Source organism: Phanerochaete carnosa (genome assembly GCF_000300595.1).
Source record: "Phanerochaete carnosa HHB-10118-sp unplaced genomic scaffold PHACAscaffold_2, whole genome shotgun sequence".
NCBI lineage: Eukaryota > Fungi > Basidiomycota > Agaricomycetes > Polyporales > Phanerochaetaceae > Phanerochaete > Phanerochaete carnosa.
Genome location: NW_006767629.1, coordinates 2,913,181 through 2,930,654, shown reverse-complemented (window position 1 = coordinate 2,930,654; position 17,474 = coordinate 2,913,181). Strand labels below are relative to the sequence as shown.

At 53.9% G+C, this 17,474-nt stretch overlaps 7 protein-coding genes across 7 annotated transcripts; 3 read left to right on the top strand and 4 right to left on the bottom strand.

Moving 5' to 3' along the window:
- Window positions 1–12: 12 nt before the first annotated feature.
- Window positions 13–2,614, top strand: PHACADRAFT_170253 (uncharacterized protein). The gene is made up of 16 exons (XM_007392162.1): window positions 13–263; window positions 312–349; window positions 405–457; window positions 507–617; window positions 671–684; window positions 735–779; window positions 839–922; window positions 974–1,041; window positions 1,088–1,119; window positions 1,170–1,282; window positions 1,338–1,415; window positions 1,477–1,550; window positions 1,606–1,692; window positions 1,749–1,792; window positions 1,850–1,895; window positions 1,947–2,614. The coding sequence occupies exons 1-16, from the start codon at window positions 75–77 to the stop codon at window positions 2,047–2,049; spliced, it is 1,179 nt and encodes a 392-aa protein (XP_007392224.1). The 5' UTR covers window positions 13–74; the 3' UTR covers window positions 2,050–2,614.
- A 35-nt stretch (window positions 2,615–2,649) lies between these two features.
- Window positions 2,650–4,341, bottom strand: PHACADRAFT_86715 (uncharacterized protein; the record flags this gene model as incomplete). The annotated part of the gene is made up of 3 exons (XM_007392161.1): window positions 2,650–3,075; window positions 3,126–3,278; window positions 3,331–4,341. 3 exons carry the CDS (start codon window positions 4,339–4,341, stop codon window positions 2,650–2,652), a joined length of 1,590 nt encoding a protein of 529 aa, XP_007392223.1.
- A 2,102-nt stretch (window positions 4,342–6,443) lies between these two features.
- PHACADRAFT_205891 (uncharacterized protein) lies at window positions 6,444–8,576 on the top strand. The gene is made up of 6 exons (XM_007392160.1): window positions 6,444–7,368; window positions 7,415–7,571; window positions 7,626–7,994; window positions 8,045–8,156; window positions 8,208–8,299; window positions 8,355–8,576. Exons 1-6 carry the CDS (start codon window positions 6,548–6,550, stop codon window positions 8,466–8,468), a joined length of 1,665 nt encoding a protein of 554 aa, XP_007392222.1. The 5' UTR covers window positions 6,444–6,547; the 3' UTR covers window positions 8,469–8,576.
- A 147-nt stretch (window positions 8,577–8,723) lies between these two features.
- On the top strand, window positions 8,724–9,602 carry PHACADRAFT_250305 (uncharacterized protein). The gene is made up of 3 exons (XM_007392159.1): window positions 8,724–8,862; window positions 8,922–8,962; window positions 9,036–9,602. The coding sequence occupies exons 1-3, from the start codon at window positions 8,801–8,803 to the stop codon at window positions 9,251–9,253; spliced, it is 321 nt and encodes a 106-aa protein (XP_007392221.1). The 5' UTR covers window positions 8,724–8,800; the 3' UTR covers window positions 9,254–9,602.
- Window positions 9,603–10,372: 770 nt separating this feature from the next.
- Window positions 10,373–12,073, bottom strand: PHACADRAFT_170250 (uncharacterized protein; the record flags this gene model as incomplete). The annotated part of the gene is made up of 5 exons (XM_007392158.1): window positions 11,926–12,073; window positions 11,512–11,860; window positions 11,392–11,462; window positions 10,990–11,340; window positions 10,373–10,941 (listed from the first exon to the last, which is right to left on the bottom strand). Coding segments are annotated over exons 1-5 (1,410 nt in total), but the record flags the coding sequence as incomplete, so codon positions are not given.
- Window positions 12,074–12,185: 112 nt separating this feature from the next.
- Window positions 12,186–15,026, bottom strand: PHACADRAFT_205888 (uncharacterized protein). Its single transcript, XM_007392157.1, has 16 exons — window positions 14,597–15,026; window positions 14,448–14,540; window positions 14,312–14,393; window positions 14,234–14,259; window positions 14,149–14,178; window positions 14,083–14,090; window positions 13,999–14,029; window positions 13,726–13,941; window positions 13,585–13,672; window positions 13,315–13,527; window positions 13,117–13,262; window positions 12,984–13,058; window positions 12,798–12,925; window positions 12,712–12,741; window positions 12,577–12,655; window positions 12,186–12,521 (listed from the first exon to the last, which is right to left on the bottom strand). Exons 1-16 carry the CDS (start codon window positions 14,795–14,797, stop codon window positions 12,342–12,344), a joined length of 1,626 nt encoding a protein of 541 aa, XP_007392219.1. The 5' UTR covers window positions 14,798–15,026; the 3' UTR covers window positions 12,186–12,341.
- Window positions 15,027–15,461: 435 nt separating this feature from the next.
- On the bottom strand, window positions 15,462–16,987 carry PHACADRAFT_250298 (uncharacterized protein). Its single transcript, XM_007392156.1, has 4 exons — window positions 16,712–16,987; window positions 16,200–16,651; window positions 15,771–16,141; window positions 15,462–15,706 (listed from the first exon to the last, which is right to left on the bottom strand). The coding sequence occupies exons 1-4, from the start codon at window positions 16,936–16,938 to the stop codon at window positions 15,608–15,610; spliced, it is 1,149 nt and encodes a 382-aa protein (XP_007392218.1). The 5' UTR covers window positions 16,939–16,987; the 3' UTR covers window positions 15,462–15,607.
- Window positions 16,988–17,474: the final 487 nt, after the last annotated feature.

Here is a 17,474-nt window from a genome sequence, read left to right as displayed (position 1 = left end):
ACGTGGTAATGCGCCGTCGGTAGGGACGCGGCCAGCCGCGACACAGCGCATACAACCAAACTCGACCTCGAACGATGAAGTCCTTCGCTGCTCTACTCGCCCTCGCAAGCCTCGTCGTGGCATCGCCATCTCTTCTGCTCAACACCCAGCAGCCCTTGACCAACATTCAGAATGAATATCCCGGCTACAGCCTTGACCTGGCCGCACTGCGCCTAGTACAGGTTGAAGGCAAGGAGCCGATATGGGTCCCAGAGTTGGAGAAGGCAAGCCGTTTGGTATACAGCCTGGAAAATCTGCTCACATCATTGCAGATCAACATGAAAGCCCAGGGTGTCAACTTCTTCGACATGTAGGTTTTTGTCAACCACCCGCATACGGAACTGTTCCACTGACGACTACGTCAGCACAGAAACTCAGGAGCTGGGCGCTACCGCTCATTTGAGGACCCTTGTGAAGCGTGAGTGCAGTTTTCCATCTAGCGTGGTGGTTGCCTGACGGGGAAGCAGCATCGTACAAGAAGCCGAATGCTTCTTCGCTGGTACTCCCAGTCCTGGAGAAGCTTTCTACCGACGGTCCTAAGGAGAATTTGAAGCAGTTTACAAGCTTCAGAACTCGCTGTATGTATCACTTTGAGTTATCGTCTATCACGTCGAGCTGACAATGCTTCTAGACTATCGTAGTGACGTACGTCAAGTTGTTCCAAAATCTTTTATCGTCTCTTAACCTGCTTATAGACCGGGCGCGACAGTCAGAAATGGCTGCTGAATAAGATCTCAGAGGTAAGCATAAGAGGTCGAGCTGTATCTGCAGCGTGTTCACCGCAACGCGTTGCTACCAGATCACGGAGGAATATGCTTCGAAGTCTCTCAAGAAGCACATTTCCATCCAGGAATTCCCTCACTCATGGAATCAGAATACAATTGTGGGTACTCTTGTACCTTCTAAATACTGCCATGTCTAACTAATGTGGCAGATTACGCGCATTAACGGTACTTCGACCACAGATGACAGGGTCGTCATCATTGGAGCTCACCAAGATAGGTTTGTCTTTCTGATTAGTCTCCGCCCTGTCGCTCACCACTCTCAGTGCGAATATGTGGCCCTTCCTGCCGGCGCCTGGTAAGTTTTATGAATACTTCCGCGACTTGAAGTTAACCTCATGGTCCCAGGCGCTGACGATGACGGCAGCGGTAGTGTGACCATCCTCGAGAGCTATCGAGCGCTGATTGCGTCCGGTTTCCGCCCCGTGCGAACGATTGAGTTCCATTGGTACTCCGCAGAGGTGCCCACGCTATCGCTAATGGCTATCTGATGGTTATGCTTATTCCGTCTATTAGGAGGGCGGCCTTCTCGGATCTCAAGCTGTTGCAAAAGACTATGAGTCCCGCTCGGCGAACGTGTATGCAATGAGTCAGGTTAGTGCATCGATTTCGGGCTGGTTTCGAGAATCGTCTGACACTTCCCTGTCACCATTAGTTTGACATGACGGCATGGGTCAAGGCCGGAACTCGCGAAGAAGTCGGCATCATCACCGACTTCACGGACGAAAGGCAAGACGCTGCGCTCCATGCCACATATGGATATCTAATCCATTCTGTGCTTTAGCTTGACTGAATTCAACAAGCAGCTGGTCGATGAATATCTCGACATCCCGTGGGTGGAGACTAAGTGTGGCTACGCCTGCAGTGATCAGTGCGTTACGACTTCTCATTACTCCGTCATTGCTGCGAGCTGAACCACCCGACCAGTGCACCATGGGGGAAGGCCGGATATCCCAGCTCCTTCACCATCGGTACGTCTCTACCGTCTCTTTACTATGCCATTGTTCTCACCGCTAGCACCCAATCAGAGAGCTCGTTCGGGAACTCAAACAAGAACATCCACTCGACGCAAGAGTGAGTTTTCTATGCTCCCATGAGAAGCGTAGGGCTCATCAGCTTTGATAGTCGCTACGACATCTCCCCAGAGTTCAGTTTCGAGCATATGCTCGAATTCTCCAAGCTGGCTGCCGCCTTCGCTATCGAGCTGGGCGGCTCGGAGAAGGAATGAGCTTTTGGCGCCGTCGCACCACTCTGTTCATTGCTATGTTCTCTTGCCTCGTTGCCTGCTGCGCCCCTCCATTTTGCAATTCCATACCCCTCCGGAATAATATGCCTGAATGGTCACATAGTTTGACCGGCCAACATGTCTGCGGGATCTCTAGAAATCTGAGAGGCTCCAGAAAGTGACCCTGTATGCGCCGTAGGCGATCACCTGGTCCCCAGCCAGGACCGCATGGACGATAGGATCGCCCCTAGCCCGAGATCTTTTCACCACATTCTGGCGGAGACCGGAGTCAGGGCCGTTATAGAGCAGACATATGAGAAACATGCGGAAACAGACGTACGTCCTTGTTTCGATAATCCCAGAGGCATAGGGTGCCGTCGGTGTAGCCGCGCGCAAACAGGGCATGCGACGTCGAACCTCTGCGATACAGGTGTTTGGCCCCCATCGATGGTGCGACCCTGTGTCCAAACTCCATCGCCGGCTTCCTGTCGAAGTTTGACTGGCGCACATCGTAGATCTGAACTTGGTAGTCCAGATGATCGACCTGGGCGAAGGAATTAATGGATTGCATCCGCGCGTCAGCACCAGACGCGGCCAACGTTTTTACGTACGCACCTCCAGCAGCACGACATGCGGGTTCTGGGGGTGGACGTGCACCTGCAGCGGCGCGGCAGACAGCAGCGCCGGCGTTGCGGGCCTCGGGGCTTCTACATGCGCAGACGAGATGTGTCGTGCGTGACACACAAAGGTGCGGCCGTCGGACGACCGGCACGCGAGGCTCCGCACGGGTTGGCCAGGCGAGAGCGGCAGCTGGACAGACTCTGCCTGCAGGCTCCGGCCCTGGCTGCCTGAAAGCTTCCACACGCGCACGGTGCCGTCTCTACCGCCGGATAGAAATCGCCGGTGGCGATTGTCCGCTGGCATGCCCGCTATGGCGGAAATGCCAGGGTTTGGGGACGACGTGCCGGTGTGGCGGTGTTCGATGACTGTCGTGTGACCCTTGTGGGGCAGATCTACAAGGTAGGGATGCTGTGTTCGGTGTGTCAGAGAACGTTGCCCAAGTGTTGTGGACAGCTTACCTCAGCATCAAGAGTGAGGCATGATGCCTGGCTGGGTCCCCGGTCATAGGCAATGACGACGGTACTGTCATCTAGGGAAATCGCATCGACGACATGGCGCGAGACCGCATCCCGGCGGTATTTCTCACTAGGCAGCGAAAATTGAGCGATGTGCTCCCTACGATGTGAATATATTAGAAATGCTCCAGTATATTTTCATGAGCACATACCGCGTCCGTCGATGAATGAACTGGCAATCGCCACGCATATATATTGCTGCTATCGGCAAGCTTGGGTTCGCTGGTACGACAAGCCGGCGACTCTTAGCGTACTCTGACTTGGGCAAGGCCACAGATACACTGTCGCTGTCAACTGGAACCGGACGATCCAAAGTAAGTTTTTGAACACGGGCTCCATGGACGGGGAGGCCCCTTCGGTTGCCCTTCCCTCCGAAGGTGAAGTCAGATGACGGATTCTGGCTCCAGCGCTTCACGTTCAAATCCGAGGTCTCTGAGCGCTGTCCAATGCGCTGATTAGAACCACCATGAGAGCCCCCTAGTCTGAGGGAGCGATGCGACGGTGGAGCAGAAGGCGACGCTTCGTCAGACAGGAGCTGCATATGTCGATGTAGCTCCGTTGAACTATCCTGAAGGAAAGTCCTAATTGCACCAATATCATCGTTGAGCAAGCGTTCTGTGGGATCTTCATCGCGCTCAATTACCCCAGCGTACCCCGAGCGGTCATTATCAACAGGCAAGTCATCATCTGAATCGTGATCGCTTGACTGAAGAGCTAGCAAGCGGCTGTACGGGGATAACGTCTGCTCCCTAGCCTCTTCTGGAGCGGCGTCTAGCTCTAGTTCCGCGTTATTGTGGTTGCCGAGTTCGTTTCTGTGTTCATCCAGTGTGAGATAGCTCAGAGCAGGAGAAATGGAACCATCTTCGGGTGCTGGTTCTTTTCTCTCTACCGGTAGCTTGTCGGCCGTCTGTATAGCGACATGTGGATCCACTGTTGCGCGCGTCGCCGAACCGTCGTCAAGCTCGACGTCGGAATCGTCAGATACCAAGTTTATGAATGCGTCAGGTCTCTCAGGGGCCTGAGATGGTTGCTGGCCTGAAGCGACTCCTCGGACCATCCGTTCGAGCGAGACAGCGTCGAACCCTGCGGCCACATAGACTGTCGCCACTGTACCGACCGGTGCTGCCATTATACGGATCCCTGTGATGCTGCTTGCCATTGAGTACGCCCATGCAGACAAGGCATGTCATGAATTTCAAGGGGTATTGCTTACGCATTTTTAGGCACACCGGACTCTTCGAGCGACAGTAAGAGCTCATCGGCTTGCGTATCGGGAGCGAGATTGGTGAGAGTGAACCGCTCTACGCTAGCGGCTCTTCGTCTTCTTCCAGTCGACACGACAGTCTCAGAAAAGCACCTGCGATAAGGAGCTGCCGTAGAGCCTATGATAGCTGGCTCGGAGGTTTGGCGAAGAGAAGGTAAGGTGCGGGAACCAAGGTCGGATAGAAGCACTGGCAGTGACTCTGGCTCCACGAAGTTATCATTGACATTTCTGGAAGGACCAGCAATCGGAGGGCACAGATTCTGAACATCCGGCATGACATGCTCGTCTTTGAGCCCCGGTCTTTGAAGTAGTTATCAACAATCTGGCACAGGAGGACTAAATCTTGAAGTTTGAGCTGCTTACACGACTCGGCGGAGGATGGACTGAAGGTCCTCATGCTCAACAGATCTATCGTAAAGCCTGTGCATACATTAAATAGGCACATTGTTTCAGTGATGCCCTCCCTCACCAGTCAATGGCTACCCCATCATGGCTGCATGCGTGGTCAATATTAGGATTTCTCTGCTGCACGGCGACTTACAGATGTTTTGGAAGCATACTTATCCTCTTCCCCTGAGCAGCAAGCTCGCGGATAATGCTTTTAATTCTTGTATTAAGTTCATCATCGCTTACGTCGGTAGGCAAGGTCAGTCTTGCCACACCCCTTCGAGTAGATCGTGCAGTGCCGTGCAGCACTGGGAAGGGCGGACGGGGCTGGTCGTCTTCAAATTCTTGTTTCATGTCTAGCTATTAGTAATCGTAAGAGCTCCGTAGAATACATAAATCAATGCTGTAACTTGTGGTCTAGACAATGTAGGTTGTCACAAACGAGTCTGGAGGTGAGTATCAGCGGAAGTCAACAGCAAATTTAGACCCAAATCGGGAGTCCTGTTGATGGCGTCTATTCTCTCGCGCCAAGGTGGTGGCGCATCATATCATAGTCTGTATTTCGGACCACGACGACGACAAGGGCATGTAAGCACCGTTTGAGCGTCTTGAGGATGGGATGCTTCAACATACTTTGCAAAGGATTCCTTCAGAGGATACACAGCCAAACGAAATTCGTCCGAGCCGCAAGGGAACCGCAAACGTCCCTCTCGTCCGCACCTCTCGTCCGAGAGGAATACCCAGAGGATCATCCAGAAAGTTCTCTCAAAGAGGGCGAAGTGCTAACTCCGTCGGCTTTCGCCCAAGACCTCCGGGACCACATGTACCCGCGCATGCCTCTAACTCTTCCCAGCCATCAACGTCTTCGGGATCATACCAACACGACAGCCCATATGTCGCATCAAACAGATGCAAGACTTCTAGCTTTCAACTATACGCTCGTCGCTCATAGCATTTTTTAGACACCTCAAAGTATGAACGGCCTTCTTCCACGTATAAACGAGAGCATTCTTATCAGGACGATTCGCATGGCCCGCCTCACAAAGTTGCACGCGTATCAAGTCGTGCACCTCACGAAAACCCAGAGGATAACACCAGACATAAACATAAGCCGCCCGCGCACAGGAAACAGGAGCTCATCGTAGACCTTCCAAACGACTGTCACGAGGGCGCCCCTTACTCTAGGCATAATCGAGCTCGGTGGGCCCGAGAAAATCTCTATCAAATCGCTGTCGAGCGTGGCATAAACGTCGTAAGCCACCAGTTCCAGGGTCGCAGTCAAGTCAAGTTATTCTATCACTCTCTGCCTGGTCGTGAACCTCCAGCTTCGGTAGCTCCGGTTCCAGGCGATGTGCCACTTAACGAAGCTCGGAGAAGCGTAGAGCCCCTTGATTACCAGAAGGGTTCCGTTGCGCCTCAGGCCAATAATAATATAACCGAGCTACATGTATGCGTTATATATGCGATCTTTCGGCTCGGAACGTAATTTGTGTACCCCACTCAGGTTGATTCCACATACCAGGAGCAGATTCCTCTATTTCCACAGACAGATCAGCGTGCGTGCATGTGCTTTTTTTATATGTCGCTTTTCATCTTTCAGCAATGACTTATTAGCTATTTAGGTGGACGTGTTGCTCCGGAATGCAAGCCTCCGCAGGCCAATGCCAGCATATCTTATGGCTCAGAGCCAAAGTATACGGAACACCATCGATCTATGTTGGAACAAACGCCTGTATCGGCTGCCAAACCAATCCCGAGAGCACCAAATAGTGCGGCACCATCGACAAAGCAGCCGCTACAATGGACAGCTGCAGTCTCCCGACAGATTGCGTCCGACGTCGGTGCACCAAGAACACAGACACATCTTTCCTCCGCCTCTAATTCTCCCGCTTCTCCCAGTAATCAGGTCCAGCAGGCTGGCATCATAGGTCTCCCGTTTGGGGGCGATGATAAACTGCGCCCACGGCGTGCAAAGCAAGCTGTACCGGAGACGCTCCTTCGAGACGTCCAGAGTGGAACCAGTCAAGCGCGAGACCATGCTCCTGCCCCGAAACGTGGTTCAACCAGCGAGCCATCAGTGCATGGATCCCCGCCTCACTTCCTCTCCGTTAGTTCAGGCACCTTAACCATCGACGGGCAATATGGTATGAAGATCCTGAGCCGCACTTCCAAGCCCCTCTTTGGGGCTCAGTCACCACGCTCGGCTCAAGAGCTCGCCGACTCTTCGCTATCCAGAGCGCAGCCTAACCCTCCCAGTTCGTCAGAACCTCTTCGTGATGCCCACCTTCACCGTGACGAGGTGGATATCTGCTCTGGTCATCTCCGTTCGGCGGATCACCAAATTGAGCGGGGCAATATTGTCCTTGGCGGTAATTCCGGTCAGCCAGCGACCAGGTGGGCGGAAACAGCAGAGGTATCGTTGCGTACTACACACAGCAATCACGACAAACCGCGAAGACTCCTCACGGGCTTGGCGCATGGTCTGGTCGAGGTATCAATGCGCGGGGCAGTCGAGCTAGTTACCTGGAAGCAGAGGTCGGTGTCGTTTTTTGTCCATGTTATCCAGCCAACGATTCAGCAGGAAGCGATACGCTCTTTTGGAGCCTTCAGAGCGTATGGGAGATCTTGTGGACGACGCCTGCCTTCTGCGAACAGTTGATGACAAGACCTATGCCATTCTTGCGCATGCGCGAGAAAGCAGCCAGCTATCGCTGCTACAAATTCGTGAAGCCAATGAGGTACGCAACAATAAAGGCACTGCTTTTGCGACGCATCGTCTCATACTTTCGCAGACAGTCCCACCCATATTTCTTGACAGGCCCCTGGACAAGACATCAACCAATGCCGGCGCAAGCGCAGTCTGTGCGATGATGCAGCCCGGCGCGTTTGCGACTGGCGGGTATGATCACCGCGTGCACTTCTGGGAGATGCCTGCGGACGTTTCGAAGGCGACGCGCCGAGAGCTGCAGATCAAGCACTCGTCGTGCGTGCAGGCGCTCTTACCCGTACGCGACGCCAACCACAAGCTGGTGACGGCAGGCGCAGACTGCCGCGTGAACATATATGAGCTGGCTTCGGAGCGTGTGGTGAATACGTTCAAGGTCTCGAACCCTGTCTACCATTTGCACGACGCGAGCTTTCCGTACTGTGTGCTGCTGGAGGTGAGTGTGCTTTTTCGTAAGCGGAAGATAGGAGCTGAAGCCCCGCAAAGGTGGCACATCGAGAACTCCAGTTCGAGATCCGCGACTACCGTTTGGTTCCTGAGAGGCCCGTGCAACGCTTTGGATTCAAGACAGAGCACCTGCAGGGCAGGCACACCAAAGGTGAGTTTTAGTATGATCTATGTGCGATATTCGTGAACTAAACTCATCCAGGCGACGTCAACAACTTCGTCTTCGCATGCGGTGACCGTGAAGGAAACGTCTATCTTTGGGACGTCCGAAAATCAGACACACCTCTGGACATTGTAAGCGTGCCCCACGTCCGAGATTTGAGTGAACTCAACGAGGAATGTATCCCAGGTGAATTACTTCCCCGGCCATCGAGCCACTCAAGTCGCATTCCGCGGGCAAGAGCTCGTAGCCTGTTCCGATGATTTCCAAGTCAAGTTTATCAGTCGAGTTAACGATTATTAGCATTGCACCACTTAGAATTCTGAACAATAGTATGTACTGATATTTTCAAATAATTGCAGCTGTTTAGCGCGGCCTTGTGGGACTTCCTCTGCGTCGTTCTACACCACCTGCCTAAAGCGAGACTTCGGAGACTGCCGAGCAGATTTAGCGGCAAGCGCCCGATAACTCCGAAATTGATAGATCGTCTGCTGGCTCTCGCCCACGGCCAGCTATAGCGCAGTTATAGCGCTCGGTTGTGCAACGCAACCGCCATGGAAAGACAACGACAACGAGCGGAGAGAGTCCAACGGGCATACGACGTCCAGGTGCGTGCGGGCCTCGAGGGTACCGCCATGTTCGCTGCTCTTGGTGCGGGGCTCGCCGTCCTCGGACACAGGACCTGGCCCTCCTTCCGGTGAGCATCGTACGCCTACTCTATCTTAAGCTGTCGTTCATATGATCTACGGCTTCAAGGCGACAGACACTGCCCTTTAAGTGTTTCCTGGTCTCATGCTGTCAGTACGCCCTGTACATTTTGCCTCCTCTCCGGACTCGCTGACCTGTTCCATGCGTCGACCCCTCTTAAAGTTAGCATCTTTGGACTCGTCACATACGCTGAGAGTGCGCTGCAGAGGCTGGAACAGGAAGAACGGCTGCGGGAGGGCGAGATCCGCAAGCAGGCACGGCTCGAGCTCAGCAGGCAAGGACTTGTGCCGACCGAGACCGCCATCGCACAGTGGAAGGAAGCTCGCATGCGAGAGATGGCGCGAACCGCGACCAGCGAAGAGACTACATCACAACAATAAATTACTGTCATCTAGCGCTAGATAGCGATGCAACATGTGAGTCCGTTAGACAGCCGGGTAGAGAGATTACACTCTTCGAACAACAGGGCCTTTATCGTAAGCTGGGCATGCAAGTCCGTAAGGTACGATGAGTCTTTCATTCTATCAAGAAGCTAGATGACCAGATCAAGCTTTTAACGCCAAGCCTCTTCATATCACTGCCAGCCTCCGTTCGCGACAGCATACCCGTGATAAGACTGACTAGAAGGCACCTGGGGCGGTATAGGCAAGGGTCCCGGATATGGAGCTTGTGTCGGCGGCGTATGGGATGAAGGATGGAAGCCTGACTGTGCGAGAGCCATGGTATGGCTTGTCGGGCCCGCACCATACGTAGTGGGTGGAGGCGGCGGTGGCGCCACCTGTTGGTACCTTGGCTGCTGTGGGGGCGACGGGTTATGGCCTGTTTGGTGTGCATATACCTGGCCGGTGTGGCTGAAACTCTGCCGTCGAGACGCAGGCTGGTATGGAGGCTGCTGCAGAGGCTGAGTTTGTGCACGGGACGGAGCACGCGAGGTTGGTAGAGGTGGTGGGCCTGGGATAGACGGCAGCTGCTGATGACTAGGGGAGTATGGGAACGTCGATCCGTTTACAGGTGGCGGCGGTGGCGGCGGCGGCTGTTGAACCTGGTTATGGATGGACGACGTAGAAAAGCTCGACGATATCGGAGGCGGAGGCGGTACGTGAGCGTATGGATTGTAACCGCCACCAGGCGGGGCCCCAGTAACGTGGCTTGCTACGAGCTGTTGCTGCATTCCAATGGTAGAGTGTCGTCTCCGGACCACCTGACTTTCACCGGGGATAGGAAGCGGTCTGGAGCCGTGTGGAGACTGGTTGTTTGGTAGGGGTGGTGGCGGAGGAATATGGGAATATGCGGATTGATCATAGCCCACATTATGATTTGGCGGTAGTGGAGCCGTCTGAGCATGTGGAGGCATTGAAGAAGGTGTCAACGAGTGTGGAAGAGGTGAACGTTGACCGTTCATAATAGGCGGCGCAGATGGAGGCGGATGTGGAAGAGCATACTGCTGCTGTGGGGCTGGTTCTGTATACTGATACCCTCCGAATTGCTGTTGCGGTGGGGGTATATGCTGGTATGAGCTCGACGGGGCAAACCCGGGCGATGGAGGGTATTGTTGAGAAACAGCTGAGAAATTTGATGGTGCTGGCGTGGGTACAGGACCAACTGGCGCTGTATGTGCACTGTATAAGCTAGGATGTCCTCCATGTGAGGGTGGACGAGGGGGTGCATGGTTATGCATTGGTGCTGGAGTTGCCGAGATGGGCGGGTAATATCCAGTGTTTTGCTGTACAATAGGTACGAACCCTGACGAGGCAGGGGTCGGTACAAATCCGGACGAAGTAGGAGGCAAACTTCGTCTTGTCTGGCGCGCGTGGCCTGGCAAGACAGTGCTTGGGCGAGGCGTAGTCTCATATGGAGGATTATACATCGCGGGTACGGCGGGCTGAGTCGGGAAGGATTGATATCCGGTGGGATTTGGTGATATTGAACCATCATAGTTGTATTGCTGTCCATCCTGCGCAGCGTACACGTACGGATCATTACTGAAGTCAGACTGAGGTTGATCTAGATAGACTGATGACGAGGAGGACATTGTCGACTGCCGCGACTGGAACCCGCTGTGCATCGGCTGCGCAACAGATGAGTGAATGCCGGAGACATGCGACAAATGACATACTGGCATGCTCGTCCTCCTGCCAGTATACTGCGGCTGCACACTAAGCTGGCCGAAATCATTTGTCATGGAACTCACAGACGAAACGCTGTGATGCGAACGATTCGTCTCGTAAGGCGCTTTGTAGAGGTCAATCTGCGCCAATGAGCTTGATGGCCTTAGGGAGGGAGGAATGGCTTCGCGTCGTGCAACGTCATATAGAGAGTTGGCCGTGGAAAGACTTGAGACCGATAAACCAGCCGACGCAGTGCCAATAGATGCTCTGGAATCATCTGCGGGTGTAAACTCGCCAGGGCCGCCATAATGCCTGTGAGTCTTCGCCTTGGCCTGCTTCTTCGCGACTGGCACAGGTTCCTGTATGGAACATGAGTGATATTTCAGCAATATGGACATGGTATAACATACATTGGACCAGAATGTGAGCTCGATGTACACTTCGCCTGAGTACTTGTCCTTGTTCATGAGAGTAAACCATTCTGGGCGAACAGTGAGCAGAAGAAAAAGGTGCACAGGATGCGCACTTGCCATCTGTCTCTCCCTTTGTCAAGACTTCCTCCAGATCGACTTTGACTTCTCCAATAAAGTCTGGCTCGCGGATGTCCTCAGCATAGCAAGCGATATTCAGGAATCTTCCACCCTTGATCTTCGGTAGACTCTTCTTCTTGGGCGGCGGAGGCGGAGGCGTGCCATTCGGGCCTAGTGGTGCGTTCTGCTCTGAGGCATCGTCATCCCAGAGCTCATAGCGAAACTCCTCATCCCACTCGGGGTGCTGACCACCACGCTTGATGGCCCTGGTCCTCTTCTTCTCGCCGTTGAACGTCGCTAGGCAGTATGGATCCTGCTTTCCAATGTGTCGTTTATTGGGAAGGTTTCTCTATGCGATGGCAAGCGACTTGAGTAAGAACGCAGTCAGGCCAGCAGAGAGAAGAGTACACACACCGCTTTCAGTATGACTACGATGAGTGTGCCAACAGTCCCGGGGCTGGAAGTCCAGGCTGTTCTCGAGTTCATCGCTTACGACGATGGTGGGGGTACGGGAAAGAAAGAAGAACGAGGCAGGGCAGGGTGCCGCAGCCTGGTACGGCACAAACGCCAACTTGTGTCAAGTCCAAAGTCTACAGATCACCCATCCACGCCTATATCCGGTTTGCTTGGCGTCATCAGCACCGCAGCAAGCCTGCGGTCCCGAGACATTATTCTTTGTTTCGTCAAGCGAGGTCCGCGCAGAGAACAGGCGCGTGTAACGACAGACAATGCACTGCAGGTTTACATCCCGTTCCGTAAGTACAGGTCAATGCAGCTATACTAGCACAATGCAGAACCGCCTGTCCACTAGTTTTATACGCGCGCATTATTCATAGTTGACCGGGCACATAACTCCGTCCATCGTGGAAAATAAGCTGCGGCTTGCGCTGCGCAAGGTCCAGCAGCATCTCTGCGAAGTAGCTGTTCGCCCAAGCGAACCACTGCCGCGTGTAAGAGGTCGTGTTGTAGATGTCGATGGATTCGTGGATCAGCCCTAGGCCATTCGTATTCTATGCGCAGCTGGTCAGCAGGTATCAGGAGGTCATGAACCGCAGCATCACTTACGTTGGCAATAAGATACAACGATGTCAGAATTTCTTCGTCGTCGTCAGTGCCGAAGATTGCAGAAACTTGCGACATGGGCCTGAAACGAGTTATGTCAACCACAAGGAATGGAAGGTCTGCCGCAGAACTTCTTACCAAGGGTTCCACACGTCGACGTGAGGCCCGCTGCGCATTGGATTAGTATCCAAATCAAGCAGTGCTCCTTCTATCTCTGGACATACCCGATTCCGAGGAAGGTCGCCCCCTGAGCATAGTAGGGGTTGTTCCGGGACAAGAGCAACTGCCGAGTTGCGACGTACGCCGGGTGCGTTCTGTTTAAGAAACCAAGGTAGGGCAGAGATAAGAGGGACTACGCTCATTCTCCGTTAGTTTCAAAGACAGAGAAAACATCACTGAAGGTCACTAACCGGGACGTTCGCGTCGTCCATGACATATCGCGAACCGAGCCCATTAGTCTCATATGCGAAGATATTATCCACAAGCTACGTCAGACACTATCAAGTATGGTCTCCCTTCGTTCCAGATGAGGAACCTGCTCACAGTGGTGTTCCAGATGGCGTTGCTGATTCTCGAACTCCATTCTCGGGCAGCTGCGCTGACATTGGGTGCTTGCTTGGCAGAGTCCAGGATATTAGCCAGATTGGTTAGCTCTACGCTCAGCATGGCGTTGGCCGGAGTCAAGAATGCTGTTGAGAGTTAGATAGTATAAAGGCCCATGCTACGGGCAAAGAAGCGCACCAAAAGTGCTCAGATCGTCGGAAGGCCTATGGTGAGTGCCTACCATGCCGGTGTATCCCTTTGGTTCGCCATTACCGCCATTGTTCACTGCGGGGGACAAAGAACCTGCTCCGCCTGTCCAATTGAAGTACGAGATGAAGTTCCAGTCCTTGTCAAAAGTCGGTTGGGATTGTTCTTCGATCACGCGGAAGATTTGTCCGATGGCAGATTGCCCTAGAAATTCTTGTCAGTCCAACTGGGTACGTTGAAGACGTTGAAGACGACGCTCACAATTATCATTCATGATGGATGAATCGTTGGTAGCTTGATAATACGACCTTGACAGCTTGATAAACCCACAAAGGGAATCGATTTCGTACTGGAAACACCGTTTAGCGTCGTCGTCGCTAACGGAAAATCACCCAGATTGACCTTGCACTCAAAAACCGTCAGATTGTTGACGGGTGGATTTACGATGACGCCGTCAGCATAGTCATTGTGCGTTGGAGCCAGGCCGCTCTCTGGAGGAGGTTGGAAGGAACTGCAGTACGGGTACTGCGTGATGTACCGGGCCTCGTTGTTGATGACGGCCTTGACGAGAGTAGCGAGTTCCTTGTCTTGAGCGAGCAGATAATGGTACGGTGCAAACTAATATTTCAGAGAGAATTGGCGGTTGTACCATCGCATTTGAAAGTTATTACGAACCTGGTTCCCTGTATCACGAAGCCACTGAGCTCTGCGGAGGCCACGACTTCAATACAGAAACAATCTACATATAAAGCAACGTACGTGATGTCCTACATCTAAATGGTTATCATCCCATCAGCAGAAGGTCGCGATAGGAAAACCACTTACTCCAGTGATGATGAACGCAAGATTCTCGGTCTACCAGCACCAACGTATGAGATTCCTGAATCAAAATAAGGATCTCACCACTGACCGCATTGAAATATTTCACAGTAGTATCTGACCAGGCTTTGAGTTACACAAGGTAGACACGTAACTCCCGCATACGTACCAAGCGTATTCGGGAAGGTATTCTCAAATAAGCGAGCGATGTCGGGATCTTTCAGACGACTCTTCATATCGTTTATGACTTGCTGCGTGTTTCAAATCAATATTTGTTGGGTCGCATCATCATAAAACTCGCCCACCTCCACAGCTGAACTGTTGAATGTTCGACAGGCGGGCGCGGGGCGCATGAATGGCAACCCCAACGGTCCTGCGGACGGGTCGCCCTGGGGGCTCTGAAGGCGCGTTCCAGGGTCAACTCTGAGTGAGCCTCGTGTGACGCATTTCATACCTGAGAGAATGTCGTGTAGTCGGGACATTGTGCACTCGCAAGGCCGCCAACAGCGGTGACTGCGCCCAACGTCGCGATACCCAGCCTCATCTTGAGCATATGCATACCTCTAGACAGGAGCGCACCCGGAGATACCTCTGCGGATAGCTCATATAATAAACGATCCCGCACGCTTCCAAGCCATGCAAGGGGAATCCCCATGACCGTCTATATCATGCACACGTCCCGGCGGCCCTGCGAATTGAGTAATCTCATCAGGAATCCACCTCGCCGCGCTGAAACTTGTTCACGAGGACGAATGGCTGACCGCTCTCGAACGTCCTCTGTGCTATTTGTTGTTATCACCAGGACGTGCGCATCCAAGGAAGCGTGGCCAGCTGACCGTGACCGCGTTGGTTCAAGTAGGCACTCGGGCGCTTTGGTTAAAGCCGCCAGCGCTACATAAAGACGCCGCGGCACGTTGATTCTTGCGAAAGACACGTACAGTATAATGCATACAAGTCGCTATGTATGCCACTGCTGTATCCGAGATATCAAACTTGGCATGGTGTACAGTCTACGGCTCATAAAAAGACAGCCAGAACGGCGCGTAGCACCCCAATACACGAGATATGCATTATCTTACTACGAACCGAACTTCAAGTTGGGCCATGGCCAGGCAATACTCATCGCAAGGGAGTGGCTATATGTTAATAATCTCCATCAATAGCGCAGTGGTACCATCCATGACAGAGACAAACATTAAGACGCGTAAGCCGTGTAAGCCGCAAGCGTAAACTCGAAGACTGCGACTAAGCAAGTACTAATAAGTATTTACGCCTCTTCGACTTCAATTGAGGTCAACACCGAGTCATATGTTTTAGATAAGGTCTAACTTTTCCTTCTAATTTGTCGCAAAAGACAATCGGCCTGGGTACGCGATACGATCTCGATTTACACATTATAGCTGAGGTAGTATATTCCAGACTCGTTGGGAGTGTATCACTCTGACTAGGCATGCAGCCCTCACGCCTACTGCTTCGAAAGCTCGGGTTTGATGGGACCAGCTTTTGGCCATCTCTGGAAGTGGCCAGCAGACTGGTGTAGGAAATTATAACTCGTCCCGTCGCCCTGCGCACAACCCAGGTTAGTCACGACCGGCACGGCGCACGCGCAAGAGCGGGGGGTCACTCACAAAGCCGGTGTACGGGAACCCCTTGTCGAACGGCACGGCGCTATCCAGGCGCGCGATCTGCTCGTCGCTCAAGTGGACCGACAGCGCCTCGATGTTGTCGTGTAGGTGCTCGACCTTGCGCCCGCCGACGATCGGGAACACGTGCGGCGCCTTCTGCATGATCCACGCTATCGCGACCGACGTGATGCTCTTCGCGCCGACCTCCGTCGCGACCTGCTCGAGCTCGAGGCAGACCTGGCGCTCCTCAGGCGTGCGCTTCCAGTCTCCGAACAGCTGGCGACCCCCCTCGCCGGACTCAAGGCGGCGCCGTTCCTCCGCGTCCGTCCGGATCTTCCCGCCCGCGAGAACATTCCAGGGTGCGACGGCCATGCCTGAGAGTCGGACGTCAGCGCCTGTCAGAAGGCAGAGCTGTTGCGGGCAGGCACATACCTTGCGCGACGCACATGGGGAGGATGTCGCGTTCAAAGTCGCGGTCCATGATGCTCCACTTGCCCTGGTAGATCGTGAACGGCGTCTTGCCCGTCAGCCGCGCGTACGTGTTTGCCTGCGAGACGACCCACGCCGGCGTGTCGGAGACACCGAGGTACAGAACCTTGCCCTGCTGGATCAGCGTATGCAGGCCGTCCATGACCTCTTCCACGGACGTAGTGTAGTCCCACCAGTGCAAATACAGAATGTCAATGTAGTCCGTTCGGAGCTTCTTCAGAGACGCGGTGACGGAAGTGTGCATCGACTTGACGCTGTTGCCGACGAAGGCACTGTGCTGGCCGCCCTTGCCGCGGCGGAAGTCGGTCGTGTACTTGGTGGCCAGCACGATCTGGTCGCGGATGCCGCGCTGCTCCATCCACTCGCCGATGAACTCCTCGGACGACTCGTCTTGGCTGCGGGGAATGCGGGGGTGAGTTACTGCTGCATATGCGCAGAGAGTCGCGCAAACTCACTAGTTATTCGCGGTGTCGACAAAGTTGCCGCCAGCGTCGTAGAACGCGTCGAGCAGCTTGAAGCTCGAATCTTTGTCCATACTGCCCATGCCGAACGCCTGCCACTTGTCGCCGATGCTCATGGCACCGAGCTGGATAGGGGAGACATGGACACCGGCACGAGAAGCGAGGGGTCTGTGGATGCCGAGCTTGGTGGGAGGCAGAGCAGGGGGAGCCCAGACAGACATTTTAGTGTGTAGTTTCTAGAGGTTTCTGCTGAGGAGGTGTGTAAGAGACGAAGAACGACTGATGCTGGGCATGTCGACGAGCCAGGAGTTTTATACATAGCCCAGCGGACAGGAGCTTTCTGGAGTTGGGATACAACTGCAGCGGAAAGCAGGGTGTCTGCTGAGTAACGAGCTCGATGCGGCAGAGGTTGAGCTGGGTTGACGTGTGCTGGCCGGCATTGGCAGTGGGGACCAGGCAATGATGTCTGCTAAGAGTGATTCGCCGGCCTGGCGGGAAAAGGCGGGAAAAAGTAGCTTTGTCTTCGCGCGGACTGCCCGGCAATGACGTCACGTCATGCAGGCTTGCCGGACGTGACAGTGGGCTCGCAATGACTCGAATCGTACGCGCGTCGCTCGGCGGCTTGAAATTGTACTTGGATCCGCACAGTCAGCCTCCAGTCAGCCTCCCGAGAACTGTCTCTCCGGGCACCGTGCGCGGTCTGGACTGAGTCGCTGTTGACAATGATCGTGTTCTTCATCGTGTCATCCCAACACTT